The following is a 16730-nucleotide window of genomic DNA, read 5'->3' on the forward strand; positions in this document are numbered from 1 at the left end:
TTAAGTATGACGTATGTCTGCCATGGATACTGTAGTCGGGGCTGGAAACAAAGTGACTTATGAGAACTGATTAGTCAAATTAGATTTGTAGATTACAGTCACCTTAACAGCTAGAAAAAAATGAGAATCCTGTATGTAAAGTCTTCTTTTAAGATGAAATCAAAACTGGTCAACCAGAGTGCAAAAATACCTTACAAAAAGGCAGAAGAATTTCTTAAATTCACTTTTTTAAATTTGAGAAAGATTAAAACTGCTGCCAGTGAGAAATGTCCTTTGTATCAGGAGAACTAAATTCACTAAAATATCTCCATTATGGCAGCATATGAATCCCTTCTGTTATGTCAGGCAAACATTGGGTTGGGTTTTTTTTGTTTGTGTTTTGTTGGCTTTTTTGTTTTGGTTTGGTTTTGGTTTTTTTTTTTTTTGTTTGGTTTGGGTTTTTTTTTTTTGTATTTTTAGAGTTTTTTTTATTTTGGTTTTTTCCAATCTTACTATATATCTGTATACGTATATTTTGTGTGAGCTCTTTATTTCAGAATCTTTCTGAGCTTTGGCTGCATGCTTTACCCTGAACTTGAAAACAGCGTAGAAAGCAAGGAGCTGTTTTGAGATTAAGTTTAAGGACTAGATGTATTTTTTTCTGTGTATATCAGTGTGTTTGTTGCTATCAGTGTATGTCTTTCATCCTGTCGAATATGCTGAAGATGGACAAGTTTAATCAGCTTTTCAGGAGCTTCAGCTGTGATTGTTACCAAAGCATGGGAAATAATGTTCTGTAATTTCTCTTATGTTGTTACTGATGGCAAGTTTAAAAACTAAGAGAAGGTAGACAGCTTCATATGCTTTGTAATGATGTAACTTAAACACTACATATTTCTTTTTTAGTGTGGTTATTTCCTCTTTTTATAGAAAAGATTTTTTAGGCACAGAATTCTCATTTTTAGTGAAGAAGATGTAAATTTCTTGCTCTCAGGGTTGCACTTGGTAACTGTTTAAGTTGATACTAGAGGTGGCATCTCTGTCTGATTCCCTGCACATTGTGGCTGTGTCTTGATGGACACTAACTTTTGGTGAACCAACATACCAAGAGCAAACTGTCTGGGTGAGATGTAGTGCTGATGACTTCTGTAGGAATTTGAAGTTCACTCATTTAACCAGATGGCTGGAGTCTTTCACATCTTCAACATTTGTGTCCTACAAGAGCCTTGCCCAGGGCTTGTGCTGTGATGGAAGATAAAAAAGAAGGGGTCTTACAATCCTACTGACTTCTTAAAAAAAAAAAAAAAAAAACCCAACAAAAACCCAAACAACTCAAAAACTAATCTCTAGGCAAGTCAGATCCTAAAATGAAGCTATGCCTTCATATCATTGTTTTGTGTCATTATCCCTTCTCAGGAGTGCGAAACTTGGAAAGCTTAATCTTTGTGAGATTTTACATGAGTAAAACTATAAGAGCTGTGGGAGTTTGATGAAGGAAAGGGATTAGTTGTGTTTGAACTATGAGGTGGACGAACCATGAAGTCTGCTGTAGCATCATGCCCTCCCTGTGCTTTTATCAGGTTTGTCTTGCTTCATTCTTTGTTCACCCTCGTCTCTGTGACTTTTCTTTACTACTCCACCTATAAGTGTTTCATCTTTTCACTTTTTTCTGTCCCTGTTTTTGCTGAGGAAACAAGTCTCTTGAGGACGCAGAGTTCAGGGTGTCTCTTCATAGTAATCAATCTGGTGGCACCACACAACTTCAGTGAGTAAGGATCACACTATACATACCAGCAGAACTGTACTGAGGCATGTAGCTGGGCGCTGATTAATAGCATGTTAAAAACTTGCAAATGTGAGGGGTTTTAAGGAGTTCAGTAGGCTTGTTTTTATAGCTGTCTTCACTTTCTGCTTAAATCAAACTTGAAAGATTTTATAGATGTATTATGTTGGGAAAATCAGAGCATTGTAGTATACAATTGCAGTTTGATCCCCCCCCCCCCAGCTGAAATCAGCCCTGCAAACAGAACGTGGTTTGTTAGAAATTTTCCTGATTACAAGGTACTGAAAAAAAGATGACTTTTGAAGTACCCACAGAGGAGAAATTTGTAAGCTACAGTAAATAAACTTCTCCCTGCTGCAGATTTGTGACTTACAGTAAATAAACCATTAGCACTAACAATAATGTTAATGTTCTTATCCTCTTTAAGGAAAGGAATTTTTATCCTGGAAAGAGGTACTAAAGCATTTCAGTACATGGAAATTACTCTTTTCAATATTATTAACCATACAGACTTCTTTGGTCGTTTACGGAAGGACCATAACAAAGTAGGCTGCTTCTGGATCAAGCATGAAGAATGCCTGTGCGTATGGTGCCCTCCCCATGTAACCTGCATTCTTAGGAGAATCCATCTTATCAGCTACAAGTATTTATATACTGAGAATGAGCATCTTTTCTAACTGCTTAATATATCCATCTTTAAAAAAAAAAAAAAAGTCCCATCTTCTGTATCTTCTTTTTCTTGCAGTTGGTTTGTGTGCGTGTCCTGTTTCTTTCTTGTATAGGCTTGAAATAATTGCCAGCCCTTGGTAGAAATGCAGAGTGTTTGTAGCCTGGAACTTGGTGACACTGCGCTTGAGTGATCCCATTGCTCCCTCAACTGCTGAGCAGTTAGAAAGTGCTGCTGTGGAATAGTGTTTGCAGCGCAGCACTGTTTGTTATGTTGAAAGCTGAAACCTGTCTATTCTTCCAATAATCTCTTGCTTCTACCTATCTCTCTTTGTAGTGAGAAAAACCTTACCCTCACTGTAGATGTGCTTTGAAGGAGTCTGTGTTGCATAAATACTTGTACCTCAACTCTAGTGAAATGTTTGGAAAGCCTTCATTTTTTTTTTTTTTTTGTGTGTGTGTCTGTTTTTATCATTTCTTTGCTGCCTCTGAACTTGTTATTACCACTGGTAATAACATGGTAATAACATGGTAATATATTCAGCAGAATGATTCCTGTCCTTGAATCATAACATTTGAAGAATATTTTACACCAACCAAGGACTGAAACTTTTCCTATTGTTGTTAAGATGCAAGAGACTGATTTATGTGGAACTGATAGAAAACACACTTTTTATCTGGAAAGGAAACTTGTCACATGCCCTTGCACAATTTTTAATGCCGTTTAACTACACTTGCAGTCAATTGATAATTCAGTATATAAATAGGATTTATAAGTTGGAATACATTTTTTAAATTATTATGTATCTACCATTTATGATTTCATCTTGCAGAACATTTTGCTTACCCTTATCCCGTTGCATGTATCAGTTGCCTAGCCTTGTGGACACACCTGAAATGGTTTTGCTCTTTTGTGAAAATTGCTTACAGGCATTTTGGAGGAGAATTAGTATCCTGATGGAAGGAGGACACAGAAAAACATTACTTTGGGGTATGCCCTGCCTTATGCAGTTAAGCCCTTTTTTACTTTCAGTTCACTTGTGTGTCCTTTAGTATATTTTAAATAGACATTACCTCTGGCAGTTGAGCTTTAACATATTTAATTCCTTGTTTAGGGCAACTTTTGCATTCTTGACAATGTAAGAGAATCCTTTATCGTCTGTTGTCTGATAAGCAACCTTTCTAGTGTAAGGAAATACCTTAATTTTACAAATGCCCAAGGGTCTGTCCTTATCACTATGTGAAAAACAGCACAGGAAGTTTCACTGTCTGTTCATCTGACATTTGCATTTCTTCCCAATACAGCTGCTATTTAAAGTACTTTGTCTTTTCATTGTCTGCTGGAAGCATATTTGTGTTAAATGGTATACTACTATCCTTAGGTAACATCAGGTAGGTCTTTGGAATATTTCTTCCCCCAGGGTGTTTTTTCCTTTATCAAACTGCATACCATTGCTTTAATTGGATTGATTTTAAAAGAAGTATTTCATTTTCCATAAAGCTGAGAATTGATAATCCTACTCAGGGAAAAGAGTTCCAGATCTTGGCATAAGTGAAACTTGAATGGTCTGCTTCATAGAAGGAATGAAGCTTCAGTAACTAACTCCTTGCAATCTGTCAGCTGCTTTAGATTCAAGTATGTGCTCTATATTCACCTGGGAACTATTATTTGTATTGTTTTATTACTAAAGTATTCTAAATATTCCGGTGAAGGTACCTTTAGGCGATGTTCAATTTCAGGCAGAATGAAGAGGGTTGTTGAATTGTATCCTGTATAGCAGGTACTGCTTAGAATCATAAAATCAACAAGGTTGGAAAAGACCTTTGAGATCATCAAGTCCAACCATTACCCCAGGACTGCCAAAACCACCACTAAACCATGTCACTAAGGATCTCATCTATATGGTTTTTTGAACACTTCCAGGAACAGTGATTCCACCACTTCCCTGGGCAGTCTCTTCCAATGCCTGACCACTCAGTGAAGAAATTTTTCCTAATATCCAATCTAAACTTCCCCTGATACATTTCCTCTTGTCCTATCACTTGTTAGTTGGGAGAAGAGGCCAACTCCACCTCACTACAACCTCCTTTCAGGTAGTTGTAGAGAGCGATAAGGTCCCCCCTGAGCCTTCTCTTCTCCAGACTAAACCCCAGTTCCCTCAGCTGCTCCTCATCAGACTTGTTCTCCAGACCCTTCACCAACTTCGTTGACCTGCTCCAGCACCTCAGTATCTCTCTCGTAGTGAGGGGCCCAGAACTGAACATAGGATTTGAAGTGCGGCCTCACCAGTGCCGAGTAGAGGGGATTGACCAGTTCCTACTCCTGCTGGCCTCACTATTTCTGATACAGGCCAGGATGCTGTTGGCCTTCTTGCCTGCCAGGGCACAAGATGGCTCATTTTCAGTAGCTGTCAATCAGCACCCCCAAGTCCTTTTCCACCAAGCAGTTTTCCAGCCACTCTTCCCCAAGGCTGGAGCATTGCATGGGGTTGTTGTGGCCCAAATGCAGGACCTGGCACTTTGACCTGTTGAACCTCACACCACTGGCCACAGCCCATCAATCCAGCCTGTTCAGATCCCTCTGCAGAGCCTTCCTACCCTCCAGCAGATCAACACTCCCGCCCAACTTGGTGTTGTCTGCAATCTTACTGGGGGTGCATTTGATCCCCTCGTCCAGATCATCAGTGAAGATATTAAACAACACTGGCCCTAACACCGAGCCCTGAGGGACACCACTAGCAACAGGTTACCACCTAGATGTGACACAATTTACCACCACTCCATCCAGCCAGATGGCATCCTGCCATCTTATTGTAGATGTTTCTTATTTGAAGTAGAAAAGAGACTCTGACTTCTTCTTTAATCTCTTTTTAAACATAACTTGTCACAATTTCCTTGACTAAAATGTAGTATTGATAATTTATTCACCGCGTAACTGTTTTTAGAGAACTTTGGCCTAGTCCTCTTACAGTTTAGTGTGTGCTAAATGAGTAGAAGCCAAAATTTGGTAATCTTGTATGAGTCAGTCCATGCATACTTTCAGTACTTATATGTATTCACATTATATAAAAATAATCTCTTAAGTCAGAATAGTTTTGTCTGTTCATGCTTTTTCTAGTTCTGTGGCATTTCCTGTGTAGTCTCTAAAATTTCCTAAAGGATCAGGATCATCTACAGATGGAATACTGTTTTTTTTCAAGTAAGTTAGTATAGTGTCATGTGTTGACCTTGGGTAGCTGCCAGATGCCTGCTCAGCTGCTCACTCACTGCCCTCCTCAAGAGAACAGAGGGACAAGATGGGGTGAAAAAGCCCGGGGCTTGGGATAAAGACAGGGAGATTACAGAACAATTATAGTCATGGACAAAACAGGCTTGGCTTGGGAAAAATTAATTTATCACCGGTTAAAATAGGTTTGGCTAGTGAGAAACAAAGACAAATTGAAACAACAACTTCACCTCCTCCTTTATCCCAGGCTCAACTTTACTCCTTCATTTCTGACTCCTCTGCCTCTGTCATGCCCCAAGCAGCACAGGAGGAGGGGAATGGGAGCTGCGGTTAGTCCATAATAGCTCCTTTCTGCCTCTTCTTCCCCTGCGTGCTTCTCCCCTGCTTCAGCATGAGTCCTCTCCACAGACTGCAGTCCTTCAGGATAAACCTGCTCCAGCCTGGGGTCCTCCACAGGCTGCAGTGTGGATATCTGCTCTGTTGGGGCTTCTCCATGAGCTGCAGGGCAATGCCTGGTTCAACATGGTCTCTCCAAGGGCTGCAGGGGGTCCCTGGAGCCCCTCTTCCTCTCATGTGGGTGCTTGCAGGGCTGTTTCTCACGTTTTCCCTCACTGCTGGGCAGTGTTTTGCCCTTTCTTATACACACTTTCCCTGAGGTGCCACTGTCTTGGCAGAGGGTCTCAGCTTTGCGGTGGGTCTGTTGGAGCCTCAGAGAGGAGCCTCTGCAGTTCCCCACTGCCAGCACCTGCGCACCTGCACTTCACATAACTGTTTAAACTCTTCTATGTAACAAAAAGGATTTACCCTTATTGTTTGATGCTAAGTGATGTGGCACTCTGTGTAGATGCCCACACATATGAAGCTTGTGCTACATATATTTTTATAGCTGTATACTCTTTATTACATAAATTATATGTGTTGCTTGTGATGAAATAAAAAATGTCAGATAATTAGGGTGAATGCAGTACTTGGATCACTGCATCGTACACTAATGCATGCAGTCACCTTGCAGTGGTGGGATCAAGGCTGTACCTGTGTGTTAGTGTCACAGAGCAGAGAATTTCCTGGTATGTGGTGCATCAGTAGCTTTATAGGTCAATAAGATGCTTTTAGAACAACATGAGAATCCTCATAATTCGATCTTGAAAATTTTGTTAAGTGCTTGCTTAGTGTAAACACCACAACTGGAACTGTAACTTTTTGCAGAGTGTTTGTGTGACCCCTTTCTCTGTTATGGAAGAAAAAAGTAATTTCCAAAAAAAGTTAGGAAAGCACCCTCATTTTCAGGTTTGTTTTAATGCCTGTTTGTTCTGGCCCCAAAGAACAAGCCTCTGTCACAGCATGCTGCTCAGTGGTGTTGGGCAATTCACTGATAGATGATTTCTTTTTGCAATTATTTTTTTTTCTTTTTGAAACCAAAACCAACGAGTGAGTCTGCCACTCATCTTCACTGCTTTGGGGTCTTCTTTTCTTTTGGTGAAGTGCAGGGAGGTTCAACATCTCTTAGGGGTTCTACTCATGTTCAGGACAGGTTCAAGGAATGCTTGTATATTTTACAAGGTCTCTTTCGGAGAGTTTTGCCCTGAGATCAAAGTTCTTAAATTGACATTCTCAAGGAAAACAATATGACTAATTAGAAGAAAAAAATAGAGGAGTACACCACAGAGAATGACTGCTGTCAACCTGTGCCTGAACAACAGGTTAAATGTGACCAGAAGGAAGGTGAATAACAGGAATGCTTGCCTAAATGACATAATACATGTCTGTTCTTGGATCTGGAAGTGCTCCTAATGTCATGCAGAAGAGCTAGGAAAACAGAGCTTTGAAGAAATTCATTACAGAAGGTACATGGGTGGGAGATGGTGGCTACTTCAGTCAGTAGTGATGTGGTCTGACACAACTACTGAGGTGCTGATAAGGCTTGGTAGATGCAGAATAATTCCTTCTATTAAAGCACTGTTTTGAAAATCTGCTTGACAAATCTGCTATAGCAAACTGCTTTTGCTGTACCACTGCATTTATGTAACTGGTGATCCCTTTCCTGTAAGAGTTCCAAAGAGTAGATGCTTATGGAGGACAAATTGACCTACACTGGAGTAGTCCAAAGGACAGAGCCATCTGCAACTTATCTTACATCACTGACTTTATCCTATCTCTGCCCTACTAGACCTTTTATCTTACAGTTTTTCCTTGGAGGAGGAGAAAGGGAGCGGACACACAGATCCTGAACTCTCTCGACTTATACTTGTGCTGACTCTGGGCTTTTTCTTCCTTCTTACGCTTCCCCCAACATAAGTGTTACTATGGGGCAGAAATGGAGAATGTAAAGTGAAAGAACTCTGGACATCTGATTATCTTTTTAACTTTTTCGTTGTTCTCTTTTCAAATTATTAGCTATCAGTATCTGTAGGGGGACTACAAGGATGCTGAAGAGGGGCTCTTCATCAGGGACTATAGTGAGAGGACAAGGGGTAATGGGTTTAAACTTAAACAGGGGAAGTTCAGGATAAATATAAGGAAGAAGTTCTTTATTGTGAGGGTTGTGAGGCACTGAGACAGGTTGCCCAAAGAATTGATAAATGCTCCATCCCTGGCGGTGTTCAAGGCCAGGTTGGACGGAGTCTTGGGTGGCACGGTCTAGTGTAAGGTGTCCATTCCTATGGCAGGGGGGTTGGAACTAGGTGATCTTAAGGTCCTTTCCAACCCTGACTATTCTATGATTCTATAAGTTCAGATAATGCAGATTTGTACAGCATAGCTACATGGGCTTAGGTTAGGCCTACAAGTAATGAAATCTTGGGGTAGAAGACCACCACTGCTGTCCAAGAAAGACTTGATGGCTCTGATGTATTCCTTTGGCTGTCATTCCTCTAAGAACATCAAGGTGTGTTATGAGTCCTTTGATTCTTATTTGTCTAATGTTACAGACAGTTATGTTGGCCTACTCAGAAACAGGGATCTAAACTGTGACTGTAATTCTTTGCTTTTCAGTCCTGTGTCTGAAAACATAGTTCTCGGGTCCACAATCTCCATCCCCCTATCATTTCTGAGCTCAGGCAGGGGTATGAAAAAAGAATCCTTGTGATTAGGGTGGCTTTAGCTGCAGTTGAGGTGAGCAGCAATGATAAATGATGCTTTGAGGAGGCAGGAACACTGGACTAATGCCGGACCAACATGTTGAAACATGGGAGAGTTTATGCAGAGTTGTGTAGTGGGAATCTGTAGGAAAGTGGGGGAAGAAATACACCAGCTGGTATATACCAGGTATATACCTCTGATACATTTACATGACCTTCTCAACTTGCAAGTAATACAGCAGTGTCCATGTCACTACAGGAGGTGGCCCAGTGGAAAGTGGAAGCTGTTGTGGTGTGATAGTTGATGTAGAAATAAGGAAAATCTGGAGGGGGAAAAACCAACTAACCAACCAACCAAAAAACCAAACCAAAAACATAATCATTATTATGTAGGTGGCTATTTCTTGCTGAGGCGTTAAAGGAAGAAATAAAGGTGCTTGTTATGTGGACTGGAGAGATTACAAATCTGATAAGGGAAAAATGCCAAATGAAATAGAAGTGATCCAGCACGACATTGGGCTTTGAAAACAACTGTTCTCTACTCTCTGAAAAGCTAGAGTTGAAAGGTTAAGGGTGGCTCAGTTAAAGGTGTGACATGACTATCAGCCTCTTCTCAGAATAATATGCTAATATACAAGTAACATAAAACTAGCACTTAGGTATTACAGAGCACTCCATTTGCTTTCCTTTGGCTAAGGCTGCTCTGCAGGCTTTGGCCACTTTTCTCCTTTGTTCCGAGTGTATCTTCTAAGTGCCATTGCTTAGTGATCCTTGAGCCATGGAGACAGCCAGATTAATAGTTCTGAAATAAAGCATGACTGACTTCATTTTATGTAATGTAAATAGCAGAACCAATCTGCTTTATCCCATTTTATTAGCATTCACTATAACTCTAAGCCATTACTTATTGGCAGTTGAGATCACTGCTCAAGTTCATGTTTATGAAACAAAACAGGCTTTGAGGGTCTAAGAGAACACAACACTTTTATATCTAGCAGTGATATCATGCATTCCTTGTCCTCCTTACTGAATCATGCTGGAAGTTAATGCCAGGCTACTGTTAAGGCTATCTTGTAGGTGTGGCATGTATTCCTAACTCCTAATTCTTGTTTCAGATGTTTAGTTTTAGAACTTGTTTTTTAGGGGGAGGAGTCAGAACTTGCCAACTGCAATTGTGTTAAATCTTTTTAACAAAAAAACCCCTCCAAAAAACAACGAAACAAACAAAAAGCAAGCAGTTTATTACTACACCTCTGTAAGTAAAGACAACTAGAAAGAGAAAATGGAAGTTGTGAGTGCTAAGAAACTACTAAAAGTTCATTCTGAAAAATAAGAATTCATAACTTTACAAGGTCTGGTGGTTCAGAATGAAGTCAACAAGTATTAAAGTGAAAATAAATCAAGATACTTATTAATGGTTTTAGAAACAGTTGAGTGGTGCAGTGGATTTTCCATCATGTGAAAACTTTTAAAATGGAAGCCAGTCATCTCTTTAAAAAGATAGTGTGATTCAGCTACAGTTCACTCAGTACTGGAATTACTGGGTGAAATGCTGTCAAGATTAAAACCAGCCCATGTATGTACAAGATTAGAAACAGCCATTCAGATTGTGCTAGCTAGACAATACAACAAAATGATCTTATCACTGCAGGCTTTGCTTGCTTTCCTCCTAATGTTAATTCCATTTGATTAAACTGGGAACTCCGTAAGGAAAGGACTTTTGCTTTGGTTATGTAGCCTGTACTATCCTGTAATATTTTAACTATAATGCTTGGGAGCTGTTCAGGTACTGCAGGTAATACATAGTCATTAGCAACATTTCTTATGTGGATGAAGATTCAGAATGTAATGACACTGGAAGATCTCCAGTTCTTTAACTTCTGATTTTCAACCTTATAATTTGGTTTCTCTGCTGCTTGTAATACCCATATGCAAAATATGTTCTTGTGGTTCATGATCACACTGAATTAGGTTTCTGTACCAGGTTACATTACTTTTGCCATTAATAAGAATGTTTTCCTGCCATAGTTTTCCCAACTTTGAAATGGAGATTGTCATTCTCATTAGCTTCAGAAGGATAATATTCATGCCAACAACTAGTTATCTAATTGCTTCTCATGTATTGGAAGAAGAAAAGGACTAAATTTTCAATGAATTAGTCTCTGAATTCTCTCTGAAGAAATAATCTTGTATGTTTGTTAAAGACAAATTCTGAGCACCTTGCTCAGCTTAAATTAATAATTATTAATAATAATATTTAGATGTCAAAGAAATTAGAAATACCTTCTCCCAGAAGTGTATGAGTTAATATAGCCTGGAAAACTCAGTACTGTTTTAAGGAAAGACAAATTGTGGAAAAGAGCAAGCCAGCTTTTAATCTGGGTGGCAAAAAAGTCTGTGGTCTGGATCTTAAACTTGTCTGAGAATTTTGAGCAGTATAGGTCTGATTTCACCAAGAATGTTCTTAATAACCTTCCTCTTGAACTTTAACTCTAAGGTCTTGAAGTAATAAAATGTGTTTTGGACAGTGTGTCCCTTACATAGTATTTCAGCAAGAGCAGACAAAAATCTGGTAGTTCCTGTGGAAGTAGCTGTGGAAGGCTTTCCTGCAGAAACACTTAAAGCTTACGTGACTGAACAAGATAAAGTGACAGTGATATGTCATGAAAATAAACAGTATCCTTAAGTGCTTGCAAACTTGTTGTACATAGAAACACCATTTTTGTTGTTTGTCTGGGGCTTCCACCACAGTTGTTGATAAATGTCTCCATTGTTCCTGGTTTTAGGAAGTAAGGAATTCTTTATTTGTTAGACTATTGAGCTGACTTCTGACTTCAACTGGAGGAAGGGGAAGGGTGTCTCGCTACTACACCTGTTGCCTGCTTGGTGGGTTTATAGTGACTTTTCTTCCTTTGTGGTCAGGTTATCCTTTCCCCATAGCAGTAGATAGATACCATGAATGCAGAAGTGACCTTCACAGTTTGATCATTGCCACAGTTATTGAAAAGCGTTTGCGACAGTGACTAGCTTTGTTAATCTCATTTGGGTACTTGGCAAAAAATACAAGAAACAGTAGAACTTACCATTTGTGAAGGTTTGTACAGTTAGAAGCCATTCCTCTAAAGAGCAGAAACTCTGAAATGTTTGGCTGAAACTGTTAACTCTATTAATGATCTGATCTTCAAAGAGCAAGAATCAAACTTAATGTCTCAAACTGGTTTTGTTTTCCAACATCTAAAATTAGCAGGCTTTGCTAAAACTGTCAGACTCCTTTTATTAATACTAAAGGCTTTCCCACGTAACATGGGAAACCAACAAAACCTGCTGTTAGTCTGTGATACTCTCACATGACATCCTGCTTTGGGGATTTTGTCATAATTTGGAATTCTTCTGAAGGATGTGGGGTTTTTATCTGGCTGGTTTAATTTCTTTTTTTTTCCTGTAGGAGGAAGAAGGTGACTGATAAGTTGCCTTAGGAATTAATTCTTGAATTGTATGCCCAAATTATCTTATGAATGATTATTTAGGGATAGAAATGCTATGCTGCATTTTAAGGGAGAAAAAAAAAAAGGGTGCTTTTTCATATGAAGCTTGTCCATATAAAGACACATAGCACTGCAATAGCTAAATTGCTCGTAATTTATACCTCCTATGGCTTTATTGCAGTTTTCTTCGTAAACATATCCTTAGAAGAGCACAGGTAACTTGAAATAGAAACTATAATAAAGTTTTGAGCCATATATAATACGCAGCAGAAAGAATTTTCATACATGTCTGACTTCTGTGCATAAGTGGTGTTCTTGCAGTGTTTTTCAACCTGACCATTTTTTCAAGGTAAAAACTTAGATGATAAGACATGAGTACTTAAATTTACAAGTGACAGATAGGTAAAAGCCCCGAACACGGTAGATGTCAAGTGAGACTGGAAAAATGCTTGCAACCAGCATCCTTTCTGCCTGCTCATAACAACATAGTATAATAATCTTGTGCAGAGGAGAATTACAGAGAGCAGATGTCTATAATGGGTCTCATGTACATTTGCAAATTATTGATCGACGAGAACATCGTTTGTTCATCACGCTGCTTTCACTGACCTGAGAGCACTAACACGTTATGGTGCTGCACAGGCCTTTGTGGGGAAAGGGTGTGCAGTATGGTTGCTGTGGGTACTACACTGTGAATTTGAAAGCTGGTGTGTCTGCCTTTTCTGGAGAGTTGGGAAGTACAGAACTTGTGAATGATCGTAGTGTTTAGTGGTTTGTATTGTGTGTAGGTTGGATGTATATCTTCAAGTTGTTCATAGATTAAGTGCTGTATGATAGAAGGAAGTGTTCAGTGTTGGATCTGTTTGTCAAATCTCAGTGTGGTGATGGCATAAGCTTTTTTTTGTGGACAGGTGAAGTCAATGTTCCTAATTGTTCTTGCTAAAAGTAGTGTAAAATATCCATTGCATCTTCTGATTCTTGTGGAAAATAAAGTATTTGGTGGACTGTACTAAACAGTTCATTACTAGTGTAATTTTGCTTATGGTAAGAGTTTGGGGCTGGCTTTCTAAGGAAACAGTGCATATGACTGACTGACAGTGCAGTTGTGGTTCATAGAATCATAGAATCGTAAGGGTTGGAAAGGACCTTAAGATCATCTAGTTCCAACCCCCCTGCCATGGGCAGGGACACCTTGCCCTAAACCATGTGGCTCAAGGCTCTGTCCAACCTGGCCTTCCTCTTATTGTCTCTCCTTCTTCCTGCTTGAATAATTTCTGAACTCATTTGTCAATGTCAAATGAATTTGTTAGAGTTGAAAAGATTGCTGAGATACCTAAATTCCTGCAAATAGGAGTATCAGTGGTTAGAGAGAAATTGCTTTGCTGAAAGGAATGGCACTAAGGTCAGTTTTGCCTATTCTGTTTTTCTGTGAGCTTTCTGGTCAGTTGGTTCCTACATAATTTTTGCTTTGTCCCACCATGTGTTCTCTCGTTGGGGGTGTCAGCAGGAACAAGGAAGTCAGAGGAGTAACACTCTTGTGGAACCAGTAGAGATTAGGGTACAAGGAATGCAGATCTAGAACAACTTGTTACTATTTCAAAATAACGTTGCAAATTGAATGTGCTTGTATTTGCATTACCAATGTAGCCATTGCCCGTGTCTTGAGAGCCTCTGTCCTGTTTGTAGCCACTCTGTAAGTACTGGAACACATTAATGAGGTACCCCTTGAGCCTCCTCCAGGGAGAAAAGACCTAGCTCCTTCAGGCTTTCCTCACAGGGCAGGTTGTCCAGCTCTTTGATACTTAAACAAAAAACTATGAACTCAATATTGGAATGCTTTGAAATTCCTGATCTCTTTTAACCTTAATTTTCATAGATAAGAAACCCTGAGCTGTTGGAATCAACTGTTCACAGTTGCGAAGTTTGATTCCTGCAGAGTTAAAGCCTCTGCTGTCACCTCGGGCATGTAAAATGAAACCTCTGGTTTGTGGAAATTGGGTGTGATATTGGCAATAAACAGCAAACTTAATTACTCTCTTCCTGGAGTATGTTGATCTTTCCCTCTGTTTGCTTCCTGTTGGGTGTCTGTCTGCAGTTTATTTAATTTTCTTTTTCAGTCTTTCAAGTTTAAACATAGCCCTCTTCTCCTTTTCTACATTTTACCTATCACTATTTAATCTGCTTTCTGCTACATCCTCCCTGTCTCCCCCCCCCCCCCCCCCCCCCGCTCCTTTCTTTCTCTCCAGAAGCTCTTTAGAGTGGTTTTATGCTTGCTTTGGCATCCAGCACAGGGCTAGTCTTGAGAATTCCTACTCGCTCAACTCTTTCTGATGTGTTCAAGGTAAAGAAGGAATAAACTACCAATTTCTTTGGAGTAGTAGTAATCTATGGAGGAGTATCATCCTTTAAGTGGCTGAACACTTTTAATCCTTTTATTCACTCTTCTATTCCAGTATTTGCAATATTTAAGTTTTTTTAGCTTGACACCCCCCCCCCCAACCAAACACCACCCACCCCTATCCCCTCCCCAACCCATCTTCTAGTTCTCCTTTTCAAGTCCTCCTGTGGCTGCCTTGAGTGCTTTTCCTGTCCTTCTTCAAATTCTGGGAAATCAAAGTAAGAAGAGAATCTGTGCTCTGCCAGTCTCTCTCCTGTTATCTTTTTAACACTCAAGTGTGAAAACTGCCTGTGCTGTAAGATTCAACGGTACATGTGTGGAAGTCCAGTGAAACTCTCCTTTTATTCTTTTTTTTCTTCTTTTTTCTCTTTCCTTAGGGTTTCCTTGCAGGTATAAAAAATAGAAACATAATAGAGGCATTGCCTTTAACAGTACAGTAAGAAAACATAAGCTGAGATTAAAGTGCTGATCATCTAGCACTTGAGAAGTGCTTTTGAAAGAGCCAAACTACTAAGATAGCTTATTCTGAAAACACTGTATCAGTTTGCATGTGGTTTTAAACTTTTGAGATAATGCTTGCTGTGCATGGAATTAGCATCGGCTGTGTTACCTGGCATTTGGAAGAAGGTTTCTGAGTCATGTACCACGCTTGGTTGCTCTGCCAAATTATGAGGAAAAAAAATCAGTACTTTTCATAGTTCCCTCAATTACAACTGATGGGGAGACTGGCTTACAAAAGTGCTGCGGGTTTTTCTGCAGTGACATCTGTGGAGTGTATATATAGTAGGTTCCTAAGTTGGAAGCCAGAAGTGTATGTGGGAAGTGTGAAAAGGGGGTTGGGGAGGGGAGCGAACAAGAAATTCAGACAAAAGGAAATTGTTGATGCAAGTTAATGCCTTTTCTTAGTGATATTGATAAATTTCTGCTGCTGTTCTAGCAGTCTAAATTATTCTCCTTCTGATTCTGTTTCCTTTTGCTTTTCTCCTGTTGCCTGGAAAACATGAGTGGAATCTAGTAGGACAAGAGGCTGCTTTTGTATTGTTTTGTGGCTCTGTTGCTAGCTATTGTCCTCTTGGCTCAGGCAGTTCATGTCAGTCTTTGTGTGGAGTAAGAAAAATGTTTTTCCTTTTTTCTTTAAAGATTAAATTTCTAGACTGTGTAGATTGCTTTCATTTGAAAAGCAAGCAGTGTTAAGAATATCTCCCACCAAGTAATGCATTTTTGCTTGCCATGTCACCTTTAGCACTTTGTTCATTGGGAGGTACTTACTAAATTTGTGGGCTAGTTTGGGGTAAAGCAGTCTTGAAATCTAGTTTTGGTTTTTAGTGTACTCTGTTTAAAACAAAGGAACTCCAAGCAAGACAGTGCATTTCGTGAATTTTTCTGTCAGGAATAAAAAGCAGATCGCTGACAATGTTGTATGTTTTCAACAGTTGGAAATAGAGCCAATTTTGCTCTTAAGTAGGAGCAGATCTCTAACACCCGGTAAAATAACATAGCCTTGAGCAGTGTCGCTGAGATCTTGTCTGTTGTGGCTGACTTAACTCTGTTCTTTATTATACCACTAATTATTTGTAAATGAAGATTGTTTTTGAGGACATTCTGGGAACAGAACTGAAATATAGCTGTTTGCTAGTATGAAGACACATTCGTGGATACATAGGGTGGTACAAAAAAAGTACTACCAGTTCTCTTGTAACAGAACACCACCAGTTCTCTTGTGACAGTTCTTGCAAATAGTATTTATATGCTCCTACTTCGTTGCCTTTATTTTTGCTGTATTAATTAATTACATGGTGGTACAGAAAGTATATTGAAAATGGAGGATACTGTAATTGATTATCTGTTTTGGTTTTTCAGGCGTCTCTTAACAAGCTAAAACTTACAGAACCATGGCTCAGTTTCCAACACCTTTTGGGGGTAAGTTGTTTACAGTGTATTCTGAACTATTCTGATATACAAAAACTCTGCATAAATCTGCTTCTTTCTGAATATGTTCTCTATGGAAGTGTTCCTGTTTGGGGAATCTTTCTGAGATGATAGTTTATCTGATTTGTGATGTTTTTGCAGACCCGTTAGAGAACGCACATAAAATTTTGTAGAGACATCTCAGAAG

At 39.4% G+C, this 16730-nt stretch overlaps 1 protein-coding gene across 5 annotated transcripts in view; it reads left to right on the forward strand.

Annotated features, from left to right (window-relative positions):
- The window catches only part of ITSN1 (intersectin 1), a 141501-nt gene that overhangs the window by 15815 nt on the left and 108956 nt on the right, over positions 1-16730 (forward strand). For all 5 annotated transcript variants that reach the window (XM_030471446.1, XM_030471462.1, XM_030471452.1 and 2 more), the window contains exon 2: positions 16475-16534. In XM_030471446.1, coding sequence (XP_030327306.1) covers positions 16507-16534 — 28 coding nt within the window. In that variant the 5' untranslated portion in view covers positions 16475-16506. The remainder of the gene's footprint in view (positions 1-16474; positions 16535-16730) is intronic.

This window comes from Strigops habroptila, chromosome 2 (genome assembly GCF_004027225.2).
Source record: "Strigops habroptila isolate Jane chromosome 2, bStrHab1.2.pri, whole genome shotgun sequence".
Classification (NCBI taxonomy): Eukaryota; Metazoa; Chordata; class Aves; order Psittaciformes; family Psittacidae; genus Strigops; species Strigops habroptila.